The sequence below is a fragment of the Oncorhynchus tshawytscha genome, linkage group LG06, assembly GCF_018296145.1.
Source record: "Oncorhynchus tshawytscha isolate Ot180627B linkage group LG06, Otsh_v2.0, whole genome shotgun sequence".
Classification (NCBI taxonomy): domain Eukaryota; kingdom Metazoa; phylum Chordata; class Actinopteri; order Salmoniformes; family Salmonidae; genus Oncorhynchus; species Oncorhynchus tshawytscha.
This window is the reverse complement of record NC_056434.1, coordinates 25343264-25360088: the sequence shown is the minus strand read 5'-3', so window position 1 is coordinate 25360088 and position 16825 is coordinate 25343264. Positions and strand designations below refer to the sequence as shown.

The 16825-nt window shown below is 42.1% G+C and overlaps 1 protein-coding gene across 1 annotated transcript in view; it reads left to right on the top strand.

Moving 5' to 3' along the window:
* The window catches only part of LOC112252318 (cadherin-13), a 610184-nt gene extending 599224 nt beyond the window's left edge, over positions 1-10960 (top strand). The window contains exon 15 of the mRNA XM_024423437.2: positions 8865-10960. Coding sequence (XP_024279205.1) covers positions 8865-8872 — 8 coding nt within the window. The 3' untranslated portion in view covers positions 8873-10960. The remainder of the gene's footprint in view (positions 1-8864) is intronic.
* The last annotated feature ends 5865 nt before the right edge of the window (positions 10961-16825 follow it).

The window sequence follows — 16825 nt, the reverse complement described above, 5'->3', positions numbered from 1 at the left end:
CAAAAGCACTCACAAACTTCTACAGATGCACAATCGAGAGCATCCTGGCGGGCTGTATCACCGCCTGGTACGGCAACTGCTCCGCCCACAACCGTAAGGCTCTCCAGAGGGTAGTGAGGTCTGCACAACGCATCACCGGGGGCAAACTACCTGCCCTCCAGGACACCTACACCACCCGATGTTACAGGAAGGCCATAAAGATCATCAAGGACAACAACCACCCGAGCCACTGCCTGTTCACCCCGCTATCATCCAGAAGGCGAGGTCAGTACAGGTGCATCAAAGCTGGGACCGAGAGACTGAAAAACAGCTTCTATCTCAAGGCCATCAGACTGTTAAACAGCCACCACTAACATTGAGTGGCTGCTGCCAACACACTGACTCAACTCCAGCCACTTTAATAATGGGAATTGATGGGAAATGATGTAAAATATATCACTAGCCACTTTAAACAATGCTACCTAATATAATGTTTACATACCCTACATTATTCATCTCATATGTATATGTATATACTGTACTCTATATCATCTACTGCATCCTTATGTAATACATGTATCACTAGCCACTTTAACTATGCCACTTTGTTTACACACTCATCTCATATGTATATACTGTACTCGATACCATCTACTGTATCTTGCCTAAGCTGCTCTGTACCATCACTCATTCATATATCTTTATGTACATATTCTTTATCCCCTTACACTGTGTATAAGACAGTAGTTTTTTTTGGAACTGTTAGTTAGATTACTTGTTGGATTATTACTGCATTGTCAGAACTAGAAGCACAAGCATTTCGCTACACTCGCATTAACATCTGCTAACCATGTGTATGTGACAAATAAAATTTGATTTGATTTGATTTAGGTTTCCTCCAGACGTGACGCTTGGCATGCAGGCCAAAGAGTTCAATCTTGGTTTTATCAGACCAGAGAATCTTGTTTCTCATGGTCTGAGAGTCTTTAGGTGCCTTTTGGCAAACTCCAAGGGGGCTGTCATTTGCCTTTAACTGAGAAGAGGGTTCCGTCTGGCCACTCTACCAGAAAGGCCTGATTGGTGGAGTGCTGCAGAGATTGTTGTCCTTTTGGAAGGTTTGCCCATCTCCAAAGAGGAACTCTAGAGTTCTGTTAGAGAAGGTACATGGACGTACATATGGATGGGAGAGAGTGGGTGTTTGACAGAAGTCCCGTACCGTATGAAATTGTGTGTGTACGTGCGTGTGTATGACTTGTGTCTAATCTCCTCACACCTTTCTCCTCTCTATCTGTCCCTTAGTGGTTGAGCCTGGGTCAGGCTGATGTGCCCTGACAAAAGTAATATCTCTGTGTGTATCGCTGCACTGACTCTGATACAGAGGGGACCTCTGTGGCCCAGCTCTCTTCTCTCACCAGCTCCCACTGGGCACACAGACAAAGATTGCCTCCCTCTATATATCACTACCTGTCTCTCCATGCTGCACGGCTCAGCTGAATAATATGCTGCAGTACCTTCTCCCTGACCAAGGCCCTTTCCCCCGTTTGACTGGGCGGCCAGCTCTAGGAAGTGTCTTTTTGGTTACAAACTTCTTCCATTTAAGAATGATGGAGGCCACTGTGTTCTTGGGGATCTGTGCCTTGACAGAATCCTGTCTCGAAGTGCTACGGACAATTCCTTCGAACTCGTGGTTTTTGCTCTGACATGCACTGTGAACTATGGGACCTTATATAGACAGGTGTGTGCCTTTCCAGATCATGTCCAATCAATTGAATTTAACACAGGTGGGCTCCAATCAAGTTGTAGAAAGAATGATCAATGGAAACAGGATGCACCTGTGCTCAATTTCAAGTCTCATAGCAAAGGTTCTGAATACTTATGTAAATAAGGTATTTCTGTTTTTAATGTTTAATAAATTTGCAAAAATTTCTAAGAACCTGTTTTTGCTTTGTCATTGTGAGGTATTGTGTGTAGATTGCTGAGGATTTTTGTTTATTTAATCCATTTTAGAATAAGGCTGTAAGGTAACAAAATGTGGAAAAAGTCAAGGGATCTGAATATTTTCCAAAGGCACTGTATTTAGCAAAGATGGGATAGGTCTACATTTAGTTATTTTGTTTCTGTAAGCTGTTTAACAAACTATAACTGATTAACACTCAACATGATGATCAAAGGAGAGCGAATCAAGCAGGTTTCTGATGTTAAATATCCTGGAATCATTTTATACTCTAAACTTAAGTTTGGTAAACATACAAAAAAATCTGCAGAACAGTGAAAGCAAGTCTCATCTGTTTTAAGTTAATAAGAATCCCTTTGATACTGCACTTTTGTTTTTACACACAATAATCATTTCACATTTATCCTACCTCATGACAACATGGACACAGAATCACTCTACAATAGAGCCTTGACAATTCTAGACAAAAATCCGATAAGGCACCATCACTGCAATGTGCTAAGGACACATCATTTGTTTAGTTTTGACAGTACATTTATCAATGTAATTTAGATTTTAAATACTTGTGTGGACTCATGCCACAATCACTCTGTAACTTAGTGACAATATTGCAATCTACAGGTACATGCACTCAAATAAATGAAATGAAACATTGGAATTGGAGTTGATTCCAAGGCAATACATTAAAGACAATAAATACAGAAGTTGAAGCAACCACATATTTAGCCATGGAGCACGTTCTGATTGGCCGGTCATGGGCCAAGCCTCGACACACCCACAACTTGTTTATTCATCAAAACCCAGCCCTTTCGAGCAAATACCAGCATCTGCGCCAATAACTGTGCTTATGAAAATAGCTAAAATATTTCTGACACACCTTCGAACTTATAGCACTACCCCCCCAGCGCTTAGATTGACCGTTGCATTAGGTTTCACCATTGCATTAGGTTTGTTAAAATAGAGTCCACAATGTTCTTAACTATTAAACCATAGAAGTAAACAAGAGCAGTTATATCCAGACTCCACATTCCTCTCATATCGACATGCCCTGGGTAATATACGCGTTCATTAAATCTCAAACATCTTCGCAGCTACTTTTAGGCGTGTTCCCAGCATCTCTTCCATTTTTTATGATGTTTCTGTGTCTCCCTCACCGTTAGTCTGGCATCCCCTGCTACAGCCAGGAGCTTCCCAGGGACTCCTGTTGGGAGCTCAAGCTGTATATCTCATTTATACCATTAGTGATTAAATGTATAATTTACCCCTCGATTGGGAATGGGAGGCATAATGAAGGAGATCTAACAGCCAGTCTATATAGATGCCTATCCTATGTTCAGAGGGGGATTGGGGCTGAGCTGGTGTTATGGCTGAGTTCTGTGCAGTGTTCGGCAGGAGAGGAGCCAGAGGAGGGAGGCGACGGGGTAATCTGTAATTCAACACACAGTGGAGCCATTGAGAGTGTTGAGCCTAAAACACCCACAGTTCTGATCATACCAAGCAGCCACTCATTCCCTCTCTCTACCTCACATCTCTCTTTCTCTCTCTATCCCTCATCTCTCTCACTCTCGCTCTCACTTCCCCTTCTCTCTCTGTTTTTCTTCTTCGTTATCACTCATTACTCTCTGTCTCTATCTATCTCTCAACCTCCAGCCATCCCTGGTTTACAATCACTATCTCTTTTCTTCATCTCTTCATTTTCTCTCCATATCTCACTCACACTCCCTTTGGGTATGTATCTATCCATCTGTCCTCTCTCTGTCTGTCTACTTTTCATTCTGTCTCTCTAGAGTGTTGAGCCTAAGACACCCACAGTTCTGATCATACCAAGCAGCCTCTGTCTCTGTCTCTGTATCTCTGTCTCTCTCTCTCTGTATGTGTGTGTGTTCTATATGCTAGATGAGCAGTGCTTTGTTACCAGTGGTCCCTGTGGAAATCAGTCTATGTGCACAGTGAATGTTAATTGGGTGGCAGTGTGGATTGTGAAATTCTCCTCCTTTGATCTGGCATTCATTAAGACACACCATACTGTACTGATACTCTGGCATTCATTATGACACACCATACTGTACTGATAAACACTGGCATTCATTATGACACACCATACCATACTGATAGAATCTGGCATTTATTAACCAACCATGTACCTCAGCTAGGACTCCAAGCATGTCCTTTCATTGGTCAACACCATAGCTGAATGGGGTGTGTTATGTAGAGCTGCAGACAGTAAGGCCTCAGCAGCAGGCACTGCAGCATATTATTCAGCTGAGCCGTGCAGCATGGAGAGACAGGTAGTGATATATAGAGGGAGGCAATCTTTGTCTGTGTGCCCAGTGGGAGCTGGTGAGAGAAGAGAGCTGGGCCACAGAGGTCCCCTCTGTATCAGAGTCAGTGCAGCGATACACACACACAGAGATATTACTTTTGTCAGGGCACATCAGCCTGACCCAGGCTCAACCACTAAGGGACAGATAGAGAGGAGAAAGGTGTGAGGAGATTAGACACAAGTCATACACATGCACGTACACACACAATTTCATACGGTACGGGACTTCTGTCAAACACCCACTCTCTCCCATCCATATGTACGTCCATGTACCTTCACATAGACAGACACACATTGTAAAGACACACTTACAGAACATGTGCACATGTACTTTCTGCATATACATTAACATTGTGACTCTCTGCAGGCCTTCTATAGCAGGCTATGTGTACTTCAAGAAGGCAAGCTCTTAAACACTGAGTGGGTGGTGGAGGTTGCTGTAAGTCAACTAGAGAGGACTGCACTCAACCTAAGGAGAGACGCTGCTCCATCAATCTTCCTCACTGGGCAGCAGGCTCCAAAGTGACTGTCTCTCTGCCCAGCCCCACAGAAAAAAATCCATGTCCACATGTACCCTCCTGATCCTTTTCAAGGATAAAGAACTCCAGTGGTGTTACTTTTACACACTCTTAAATGATGTATGTAAGCCTCTGGGACAGAGCCGGTGTTGAGAGAACACAGATATTCTACTGTAGCATTTACTGCTGCTAAATCCCTGGCTGAATCCAGGAGCTTAGTCCGTCCCTGTTGATGTGTGAGCCTCTACAGTGTGATCGACATGTAGCAGGACTTTACCACAGACCCGTAACTCATTAGACACCAAATACCACTTGTATTTATACTGCTTTAACTCAGACAACAGAGTCTAACTGAGCTTATAGTGGATTTCATATGTCAAAGAACACATAGATGTAGCTGGTGTATGTTTTGTATGTTCTTGTGTTGTGGATCAAATTCTCTGGATGGTGCTTACTGTTTGCAATTTAATAACAAAATAAGGGCCATTGTTAGTAGCATTTTCATAAATGTAGTATAACTATTTTGTTGAGAAATGCTCTAAATAAGATTGGAAACCCAATTTGCGAGTGCGGCAGAGATGACCACAGTGCCCCCTATCTCCCTGTCAGTGAATGGCCTGACAGAAAGACAGTGTGTATGTATTATCTCTCTCCAGCAGGTTCTGTCAGGTCTAAAATGGAAGTCTAGCATCATGTGATGTTGGGGCTGTTGGATGGACAGGAGCATGTAAATATATAGTCATTTTTCGCATGAGCGCTGTGGGCATCACTGGCTTTTTAAGATGAATAGGTTTTTAGGTATTAAGCTTATGAGGAAAACACATGTGAGCGGAGGTGATAACGTGAAAGGCATGGGTGAACGAGCGGCTGCAGTATTAAACAAGTTGACATTTCCTCTCCCACTCCCATTGGGCTGTCTCAAGGCTCAGTCAACCTCCTGCAATCTCCTCTATGCAGTCTATGCAACATCACCAGCCCAGCACCACAGTTCCAACATGGCCTGTTTTGCAATCTAACAGAGATGCTGAATGTTGTGCTATAGCAGTATAATGTTGACTGCATTGGGACACATTCACAATGATGCCACTGTTATTAGCTATCAGTTAAAGGTTGATGAGGCTCTTTAGGGGATATTTGACATGTATTCCCTGTGTGGGTGTATTGTTGTTAGTGTTTGTCTGAGGCCGAGATGAGCTCTGTGGGATTTTATAAGCGGCTAGAGATCTGATAAAAGACTGGCTGACGAATCTCAGAGAGAAAATGCAATTCATCCACAAATAAAGGAATATACGCAGGCAGACTCCCTGCCTTAGTCTGCCAACAACAATTCCTTCACAGTGATGTTTAAATCCACTTTCCTGCCCAAACAGCCACTCTCTCGGCTCTAATCCACACAGTTACAGGAGCAGATTATTTAGGAGAAGGAGAAGTAGGATCCTCCTCCTCCTTGGTAACATTCTTATTCCTCTTTTAATCCCTTTGTTCTAATTTAATAGGCATGACATTACCTGGCTGATAAACTCTCATACTCGTACCCTCTTACCCTGAAATTGTTCTCCAATGTCATGTTTTATACTGTGTCTAGTCTAGTCATGCCTGTATTACTGGATGATGGCTCTTTGAGAACTATTTCATGTTTGGCAAAGAATCATTTGAAGAGCACTAATTTTCTTTTCATGCTATCAAATGTTTTATTTGAGTTGGTTCTAGTTTTGTCAGAACTACTCTCGTTGATGCCATAATGGGAAGCAAAGAGTGACAGTGAGGGTTGCTGCTATATGATTACATGTTCAAAAGGCAAACTTTGCATTCCTCCTTCTCTTCAGAAATGTAGCAGATATTGGATATGGCTAACAATATGCTGTGAGACTTGTCTCTCGATATATTGACATTGAGAATGAGATGAAGATGGAGGAGAGCAGGGTAAATCCACAGGCAGGCAGGGAGGATGGTAATTCTGCTGGACTGGAGATTACGAGGGCAGCCCTCCTGTGAGCTATCACATTTGCCTCAACTCCAGCTGACTGCTGCCAGAAGCACTTTCACCCAATTAAGGTGATGGTGATTAGATCAAACAGCCCTCTGTCTCCCTTTATCCCTCTGCCTCCTCCTCCTCTGTCCCTTTCTCCCTCTCTCTCACTCTCTCAAACTCCTCCCATCTCTCTTTCTTTCTCCGTCATTCCCTCCTCGTCTCAGCCTCTCCAGGTACAGCAGGTGTGATGGTCACATTTCCTTCCCCATTCTCACTCAGGTGGGTGGGAGTGAGGGAAGGAAGGGTCTCTTTTATCCACTCTTTGCTGGACTTCATTGCCTCCGTGTGAGAGCTGAGGTGAATTGATCTACCCGTGTATTTTCATGTTTCAGGCCATGAGTTTTTAGCCAGAGGGGGAACAATTGGTATGTTTCAAGGCCTGCATGCATGAACAAAAGTTCCCAGAGTCTCATTACGTTTTCAAAACTTATCTCACGCCGCTCCAGAGTGTTGTTCAATTTAGATTTACTTTTCAGAATCCCTTTTACACCTACACAATAGAAAAGAGGGCCAGTGGAAAACAACAACTGTGAGAATAAAAAAAATCAATAGTACCTCCCATTAGATATTCCCACCCATTGAATCAGGCACACTTTGATCGCTCCGAAAAATGTTAAGTCTACGGGTCAATTCATTTCAAAATGTCTCGCAAAATTACATTTCACATTTCTCAAAACTACTCTCTAATCTTACGTGAGACAGAGGAGGAAAGACAGACAGAAAAAGAGAGACAGATATCACATAAAATAAAACAGAAAAGTCTTAAATCAACCCTGAAAATCTTAAACAAAGAAAAGGATGCTGTAGACAGCTGTAGCTGCAGTCAGAATACATATCAAGCTGACTAAATGTGCCATATGCTCAATTTAACAAGGAAAGTAATAGTAGTGTGATCATGTACATGTATATACTTGATACTTCTTATGAACTTCTTCTACACTGCATGAATTTCCCTAGGAGATCTCGTAAGGAAAACCTACTTGAACATAAAAACTTACGCTGCATTTGTTCTTGGACTGACAGCTCAAGACTCACAGGTCTTCAGTAAAAGTCAGGACATGTTATATCTTTCTGTGTATCAGATATAAAATGCCTCTTCTATGGGCTAAAGATATTGCCTTTTTAATGTCCCCCCATTCAGATAACAGATCTGTGTAGCATATAGACCTTGAGCAACCCAGCTGCTCTGCGGCAGAGCGAGAGTGTGTCTCCACTTTCAACAGGAACGACACACACACTTCTACACGGAGTCGTGAGCTCAGGCAGGATCAGTCCTATGGTCCTGAAGGGTCTGTTCTTTCTCTTCCAGACAGGGCTGAAAAACAACCACACTCATACAGTGGCTAGAGTATATGTCATAATGGAGAAACAGAGAAAGAGAGAGAGAGAAACAGATATGGAGAGAGTTCTGAGTACAGCCCGCGGTGACAGCATAGAGGAAAGGAGACTAGTCCAGAGGAGAGGCATGGCAGAGAGAGACAGGCAGATGGATTGATAACATCTCACATTTTGGTGTGTATGTGTGTCTGTGTGTGAGGAAAGGTACAGTATATACTGATAGCACTATCTGTTACAGCCTGTGTATTAAAAGTTATCATGCTGTAATTTGATTTATATCATTGTAAGATATTTATGATACCTTTACTACTCTACTTGTATGTAACTCTTCATATATGACCCTGTGTAGATATAAAGGTAACAGGCTGCGAAACATGTTTTTTTGGAAGTGTGTGATACATTACAACTATAGAAAATACATATATATTGTCCCATTCAACTGGGACATGACAGAGGAGGACGTGTCATTGTCAAGCCCGGAGATGTTTCCATGTCCAGCTAAAAAGACAGATCTTTGCGTTTCTAAATTCTGTCTAAATCTAGAACCAAGAATTTGTTTTTCAATCTTCTATGTCCTCTCCATCCTGAATCTTTAATGCATTGATGCCTATCACCTGTCTTGTGTAATTGATTGCAACTGATCTGTGTTGAAGATACCCTTAACTATCTGTTTATCTTTCTCTTCCTCTCTCTTCTCCTTTTTCTATTCTCTCCTTTCAGGCCTGTAAATTTTGCTGAAATCTACTGTAGTCTACATGCAACACTGAAGAGAAACAACATATCTCCCCTACGTGACCAAGCCTAAGGAAAGAGAAGACCTCTCACCAGAACGACAACAACTAGCAAACAATTTAAAAAATACAGTTCAGACTGGACCTCTGTGGTACTGAGCTTCTTGGGTGTCCCAACGATATCTCACCCATCCGTGGCCCCAGGCTCCCCATCAGGTTTTAGTTACCCCCCTTCATCTCTACCTCACCCGTCTCTATGTCCATTACCGCCCCTAGCTCTGTTCCCCCTCACCTGAACAGTTGTCGTTGCCCCTGGTCTTCTCCCTTGCCCGTCCCTCTCCCACTCCTTGCCCGCCTGTCTTCTCCCTCCATCGCTGTGTTGTCATGGACACCACCGCCTAAATGGACTCTTTCGCTGGGAAAGGAAATACTGCATAGTCTGAGCTACTGGATACTGGATGGGGAAAAGCATTTACTTTTTGATGTATTACTTTATTTTATCTTGTTTCCTACTGTAATGAGAGACAAAAGCCAGTTTTTGTCTGCAGTGGTTGTGGTCTCTGTGGGCAAAATGGTAGCCATAAGCCTTCTCAAGTCAGAAGTTTCTGGAGTCTTTTTTGATTTATTTAGTTTCTATTGCATTAGTTGTCATGGAGTGGAAAACAATATCTTTATAGTAATGGTGTTAAACTTTTTAAAAAGTACACTATATATATTTTATTTTTTACCATTGTACAAATATATTAATTAACCTATGTACTTGGACTGAAGGCTCTTCAATTACCCTTACAGAAAAAAAATTAAACCTTTTTGTGGACTTTAGGCACTATTTCTAATGCTATCGATGTGTTTCCTATTTTTTATGTAAATCAATTTTTGGGGTTGGAACCAAAATAAATGATTGTTCAATCGTTTCATTCGGAACAGAACCATTTTTTGTTGTTGTCCCATTCCACAGTTCCGACCAGCAAAATAAAGTTCTATACCAGTTCAAACCCCCAAAAAGTAACAATTTATATTGTTCCTTTTCTGATTATTTTTTTTGCATTCAGCTCAACATTAAATTACTTCACCAATGAGGGCGTATAGAGCAGCTTGCTATGCGTGAGATGCGACAGAAATTTTGTGGCTGCTCCTTTGCTCCTGCAGCCTTTGTGACCTTGAGGACGTTGAACCTCACGGTCTTGCTGAGTGGTCGGCACTCTCCGATGGTAACAATGTGGCTTGAAGCATTGAGCATCTTGATATGACACGCATTATCTGGATTAGGCCCACAGAATTATACCTGCTTGGGATCGGCTTCAATGGAGGTACTTTAGAGAGTGGGCTTAACGTTGGACCAGAGCTAGCTACCAGAATTAAAAACCATAACTTTTGTAGTTAATAAATCCAATGTGAAACGTGATAAATATTGCATCCTTAACTAGCATTGAAAAAGTGAATCGCTTCTTTTCTAATTTAAAATCACTCCCTAATTTCTGAATCATGCTTATAATGTCAGTAGGCTACACTAGTGGGAGGGGCAGGTAGCCTGCGCACACACTGGCAAAGATTTTCAGCTGGCAAATATGTTCAGCTGGCAGGGAGACGCTGGAATATGTTTCTGAGTGACAGAGTGAGGGCTTTGCATAGGCGCTTTGTTACATTTATACCGAAAAAAATGCCCGGAATGTAAAGGAACGTTTAACTGGTTCCCATGCTTTTCAAATTACGGTTCTGTTCCGGAACAGTATAGATCACTTTCGTTCCCTGTTCTGATTCTGTTCCTTGAAACCTGAACCGGTTCCAACCCCCGATCTGGAGTTTTCATTTGCTTTAAAGATTGGTAATCTGTCTGCCTTGTGTTACATGGTCTTGTTTCACTACCACTAGAACCCCCCCCCACCCCACCCACCCGAGTCACACAAAGAGGTCAAGGAAAGCTATTGAATTGGTGGTTTGTTTTTTGCGCTCGTAAAAAAAAAGTGTGTATGGTTTGTGTGGAAGACCCCATGATTCATGATAAAGCAAAGAAAAATATGATATTTTGAATGAGTTATGTCTGTCTTTTGCACTAATTTAATAAAGCTGTTACTGTAATTCCCATCACTATACATGTTATTGTTTGTGTGAGCCCCATTGATTGACTTACAGGGCTAGTAAGTGTGTTTGCCAACTGGTTTTGCCAACAAAATGGAGACTCAAGGTCACTCTCTAACGGGCCCAGAAACCATATCTAAAAAAAAATGTGGGCCCCTCCGCAATGCGGAGATATGGTTTCTGGGCCCGTTAGAGGTCGCCCCATAGAACAACATGTAGCTTTTAAGCAAATTCTCTGCAATTCTACACATTTTCCATGGGCAGAGTAAACATTTTGCATTTTTAAAATGTATTTCCTGCAATTCTACTCATTTTGCCATGGGGAGGAGAGAGAACCTTGCCATTTTAAAGCTAGTTTCCTGCAATTCTACATATTTTATTTAGCTGTTTTAACATTTAGCTGTTTTAAAGCTAATTTCCTGCAATTGTGAAGATGTTCATATGATATCTGTGTGAGAGTGACTAACAGAATCAATGGGGGAAGATAATTTCCTGCAATTGTTAACATTTTGCCATGACTTATGCCATGTACATATGCTATCTGTGTGAGAATGACTAACAAAATCAATGGCGGCCCACATGAGGTCAGAGACCCTGGGCATGTGCCTTGCGTGCCTGGTCAGTAATTTATTAGGCTACAGATGAAATAACTTAAGATGAACTTCACAGGGTAATAAAAGTGCATGGTGATCTTGATGCAATACATTTTGAGGGTCTGATTCTGGTGACATGATGATCGATCAAATCAAAATATTCTGCTCTTATCCATAATAATCCCATCATGTAGACTAGCCTACCTACACAGCCTACCTTACAGTATCTGCGAGCTGTTGGCTCGAGCACACGTGCCAAGACCAGAGTAGGCACATTTACTATTTAACCCAGCAGTTTTTGTGACAAAACTAACAGTAGAAAATACAATGGATACACATTACTCTTTAGATTTTTATTGCATGAAAACTTTTTAGTGCATGAAAACTTAAAACCTGTTGTGACTCTAGGGGCAGTATTTTCATTTTTGGGAAAAAAAACGTTCCCGTTTTAAACTGAATATTTTGTCAGGACGAGATACTAGAATATGCATATAATTGACAGCTTTGGATAGAAAACACTCTAACGTTTCCCAAACTGTAAAGATATTGTCTGTGAGTACAACAGAACTGATGTTGTAGGCGAAAGCCTGAGAAAAATCCAATCCGGAAGTGCCCCATATTTTGAAAGCGCTGCGTTCAAATGAGTCCCTATTGAGCTGTGAATGCCCTATCAACCAGCTTACGCTTTCTACGTATTCCCCAAGGTGTCTACAGCATTGTGACATAGTTTTACGCATTTATGTTGAAGAATAGCCGTAGCGGCTACATTGCGTAAGTGGTTACATGGTGGCTCCGAGAGAGATTCTCGTGTAAAATACAGAGGTAGCAATTACTCCAATCGGTCCTACTGAAAAACTAATTGTCCCGACGGATATATTATCGAATAGATATTAGAAAAACACCTTGAGGATTGATTATAAAGAAACGTTTGCCATGTTTCTGTCGATATTATGGAGCTAATTTGGAATATTTTTCACCTTTTTCGGGCGATTTCTCAGCCAAACGTGAAGAACAAACGGAGCTATTTCGCCTACAAAAATAATATTTGGGGAAAAAATGAACTTTGGCTATCTACCTGGGAGTCTCGTGAGTGAAAACATCCGAAGCTCATCAAAGGTAAACGATTTAATTTGATTGCTTTTCTGATTTCCGTGACCAAGTTACCTGCTGCTAGCTGGACAAAATGCTAGGCTATCGATAAACTTACACAAATGCTTGTCTAGCTTTGGCTGTAAAGCATATTTTGAAAATCTGAGATGACAGGGTGATTAACAAAAGGCTAAGCTGTGTCTCAATATATTTCATTTGTGATTTTCATGAATAGGAATATTTTCTAGGGATATTTATGTCCGTTGCGTTATGCTAATTAGTTTCAGGCGATGATTACGCTCCCGCATGCGGGTTTGGGAGTCACAAGAATTAAGTGAAAAAGTACATTTTGTGTTCACTATGTCAACACACACTGATTTTAATCGCAACAAGTCTGTTTGGTCACACCACTGGTGGGAAAATGTGCATATTTTCCTTTTGCAGATTTTAGAATATTCGCATGAAAATCTGTCGCCAATTGGATGGAGACCTAGCTACTGACTGACATAACAAAAGGAAAACTGCTGTTGCACTACCAAATTTAGAAATGGCATATTGTGTATTCTACTATCCTAACTAACAGTAAGGCCTATCTATATTCAATCAGATCAATCTTTAACCGGCAATAGCTAAAACCTGCATAGCTGATGTTTTGGCTGTGTTTTGAGGTGTAACTGTATTGGATGTGTCAAATAGGGGAGCAGCTGCTTGTTATCATTGTACCGATGTCACTCGTCCCACTCCTGTTAGAAATTCAGAACGGAAAATTGTAGGCAATATAGAAATAATTAAGCTCAGATTGAAAAGTATTACATTAAATAATGAGGATTTCTATAGCCTAATCAAGTTGTAGATTACATCTCACATTCCAGTGATTGAACTTGTAAACAAGGCTGCATGGGTTTCTCTTATTGCGGCTCTCTGCAGCCAATGACAATGCCAGCTTTACGTAAAATGCCAGGAGAAGATTGTGGATACTTGTGGATTTCCCAGCTCTAACGCAGTTCTGCCTTCCACCTCAGATCTGATTGAATAGGGCCCTTAGTTCATCATATCACTGATATTACAATAGTCCAAACACAGACTTTCTATTCTTGTTATTCTCAGATACTGAGACTGAAGTGAGTTTGTCAGATATTCTCAGACCGAAAAAGTTGTCTAATGTTGATGACTCTTACTGAGTCTCTGGCTTTTAGATGAATGTTATGCTAGTTTATACAGACAGTAAAGTACAGTACAGTACAGTACAGTACATAGCAAAAAATCCTAGGTCTCTCTAAATAATGTATGTCATGACCAAGCAAGCTAACGTTAGCTAGCTAGCTAGTTCACTTGCTGACATTACCCTAATATTAGCTAGCCCAGATAACTTACTTGGCTAACTAGCTAGCCATCTCCACACATAGTGACATCAATGTGCTAACATTAGCCATAACAGATATAATCATTGGGTTGTTATATCTGGAGTACCTCTCCTGTCCTATTCGGTGTCCTGTGTGAATCTAAGTGTGCGTTCTCTAATACCCTCTTTCGCTCTCTCTCTCTCGAAGGACCTGAGCCCTAGGACCATGCCCCAGGCCTACCTGACATGATGACTCCTTGCTGTCCCCAGTCCACCTGGCCGTGCTGATGCTCCAGTTTCAACTGTTCTGCCTTATTATTATTCGACCATGCTGGTCATTTATGAACATTTGAACATCTTGGCCATGTTCTGTTATAATCTCCACCCGGCACAGCCAGAAGAGGACTGGCCACCCCACATAGCCTGGTTCCTCTCTAGGTTTCTTCCTAGGTTTTGGCCTTTCTAGGGAGTTTTTCCTAGCCTTCTACACCTGCATTGCTTGCTGTTTGGGGTTTTAGGCTGGGTTTCTGTACAGCACTTTGAGATATCAGCTGATGTACGAAGGGCTATATAAATATATTTGATTTTATTTTATTTTATTTGTGGTTAGCCATGAGGCTAACTAGCTAACTTAGCTTGATTTGATTGGCCTGTATTGGCGCGATGCATGATTTGGTCACTGACAATGAGCAGTTTTTTCTGGCTCCGAGAGGCTCTCGCAAACTTTCCTTGCCCGCATGATCTAATATTATAGATAGCCTACAAAATTCTACCCTGTAATGGATGTTTTAAAAAGGCAGCAAAATACAATACTTCATTCAAAACATTCTTTAGTACAAGTAAAATTATTGACCTTGAAAAATACAAGTACTAGGACTAAATCAAATCAAACTGTATTTAAAGTGCATTTAAAGTTTGATTTGAAGTCGTCCTATTCTATAACTTAGATTTTTGGTTGAGATGTAGACATGAATCCAACATATCAATTGTTAATTTATAGACAAACTGGAATTAAAGCCAGACTAAGTCAGTGGCAGAGATAGAATGATCCAAGCAGAGGATACATTTCCTTTAAATCAAAATCAAATCAAATCAAATTTTATTTGTCACATACACATGGTTAGCAGATGTTAATGCGAGTGTAGCGAAATGCTTGTGCTTCTAGTTCCGACAATGCAGTAATAACCAGCGAGTACTCTAACCTAACAATTTCCCACAAGTGTAAAGGGATGAAGAATATGTACATAAAAATATATGAATGAGTGAAGGTACAGAACGGCATAGGCAAGATGCAGTAGATGCTACAGAGTACAGGAAATACATATGAGATGAGTAATGTAGGGTATATAAACATTATATTAAGTGGCATTGTTTAAAGTAGCGAGTGATACATTTTTACGTAAAATGTTCCATTATTAAAGTGGCTGGATTTGAGTCAGTATGTTGGCAGCAGCCTCTCAATGTTAGTGGTGGCTGTATAACAGTCTGATGGCCTTGAGATCGAAGCAGTTTTTCAGTCTCTCAGTCCCTGCTTTGATGCACCTGTACTGACCTCGCCTTCTGGATGATAGCAGGGTGAACAGGCAGTGGCTCAGGTGGTTGTTGTCCTTGATGATCTTTTTGGCCTTCCTGTGACATTGGGTGGTGTAGGTGTCCTGGAGGGCAGGTAGTTTGTCCCCAGTGATGCGTTGTGCAGACCTCAATACCCTCTGAAGAGCCTTACGGTTGTGCCTGAGCAGTTGTCGTACCAGGCGGTGATACAGCCTGACAGGATGCTCTCGATTGCATCTGTAAAAGTTTGTGAGTGCTTTTGGTGACAAGCCAAATTTCTTCAGCCTTCTGAGGTTGAAGAGGAGCTGCTGCGCCTTCTTCACCACACTGTCTGTGTGGGTGGACCAATTCAGTTTGTCCGTGATGTGTACGCCGAGGAACTTAAAACTTACTACCCTCTCCACTACTGTCCCGTCGATGTGGATAGGGGGGTGCTCCCTCTGCTGTTTCCTGAAGTCCACGATGATCTACTTTGTTTTGTTGACGTTGAGTGTGAGGTTATTTTCCTGACACCACACTCCGAGGGCCCTCACCTCCTCCCTGTAGGCCGTCTCGTCGTTGTTGGTAATCAAGCCTACCACTGTAGTGTCGTCCGCAAACTTGATGATTGAGTTGGAGGCGTGCATGGCCACGCAGTCCTGGGTGAACAGGGAGTACAGGAGAGGGCTCAGAACGCACCCTTGTGGGGCCCCAGTGTTGAGGATCAGCGGGGTGGAGATGTTGTTTCCTACCCTGACCACCTGGGTCAGCCCATCAGGAAGTCCAGGATCCAGTTGCACAGGGCGGGGTCGAGACCCAGGGTCTTGAGCATGATGATGAGTTTGGAGGGTACTATGGTGTTAAATGCTGAGCTGTAGTCGATGAACAGCATTCTCACATAGGTTTTTCTCTTGTCCAGATGGGTTAGGGCAGAATGCAGTGTGGTTGCGATTGCGACGTCTGTGGACCTATTGGGGCGGTAAGCAAATTGGAGTGGGTCTAGGGTGTCAGGTAGGGTGGAGGTGATATATGGTCCTTGACTAGTCTCTTAAAGTACTTGAGTGCTATGAGTGCTATGGGGCGGTAGTCGTTTAGCTCAGTTACCTTAGCTTCCTTGGGAACAGGAACAATGGTGGCCCTCTTGAAGCATGTGGGAACAGAAGACTGGGATAAGGATTGATTGAATATGTCCGTAAACACACCAGCCAGCTGGTCTGCACATTCTCTGAGGACGCGGCTGAGGATGCCGTCTGGGCCTGCAGCCTTGTGAGGGTTAACACCTGGCTACCCCTACCCCGGTCAACAGCACTGCACCCC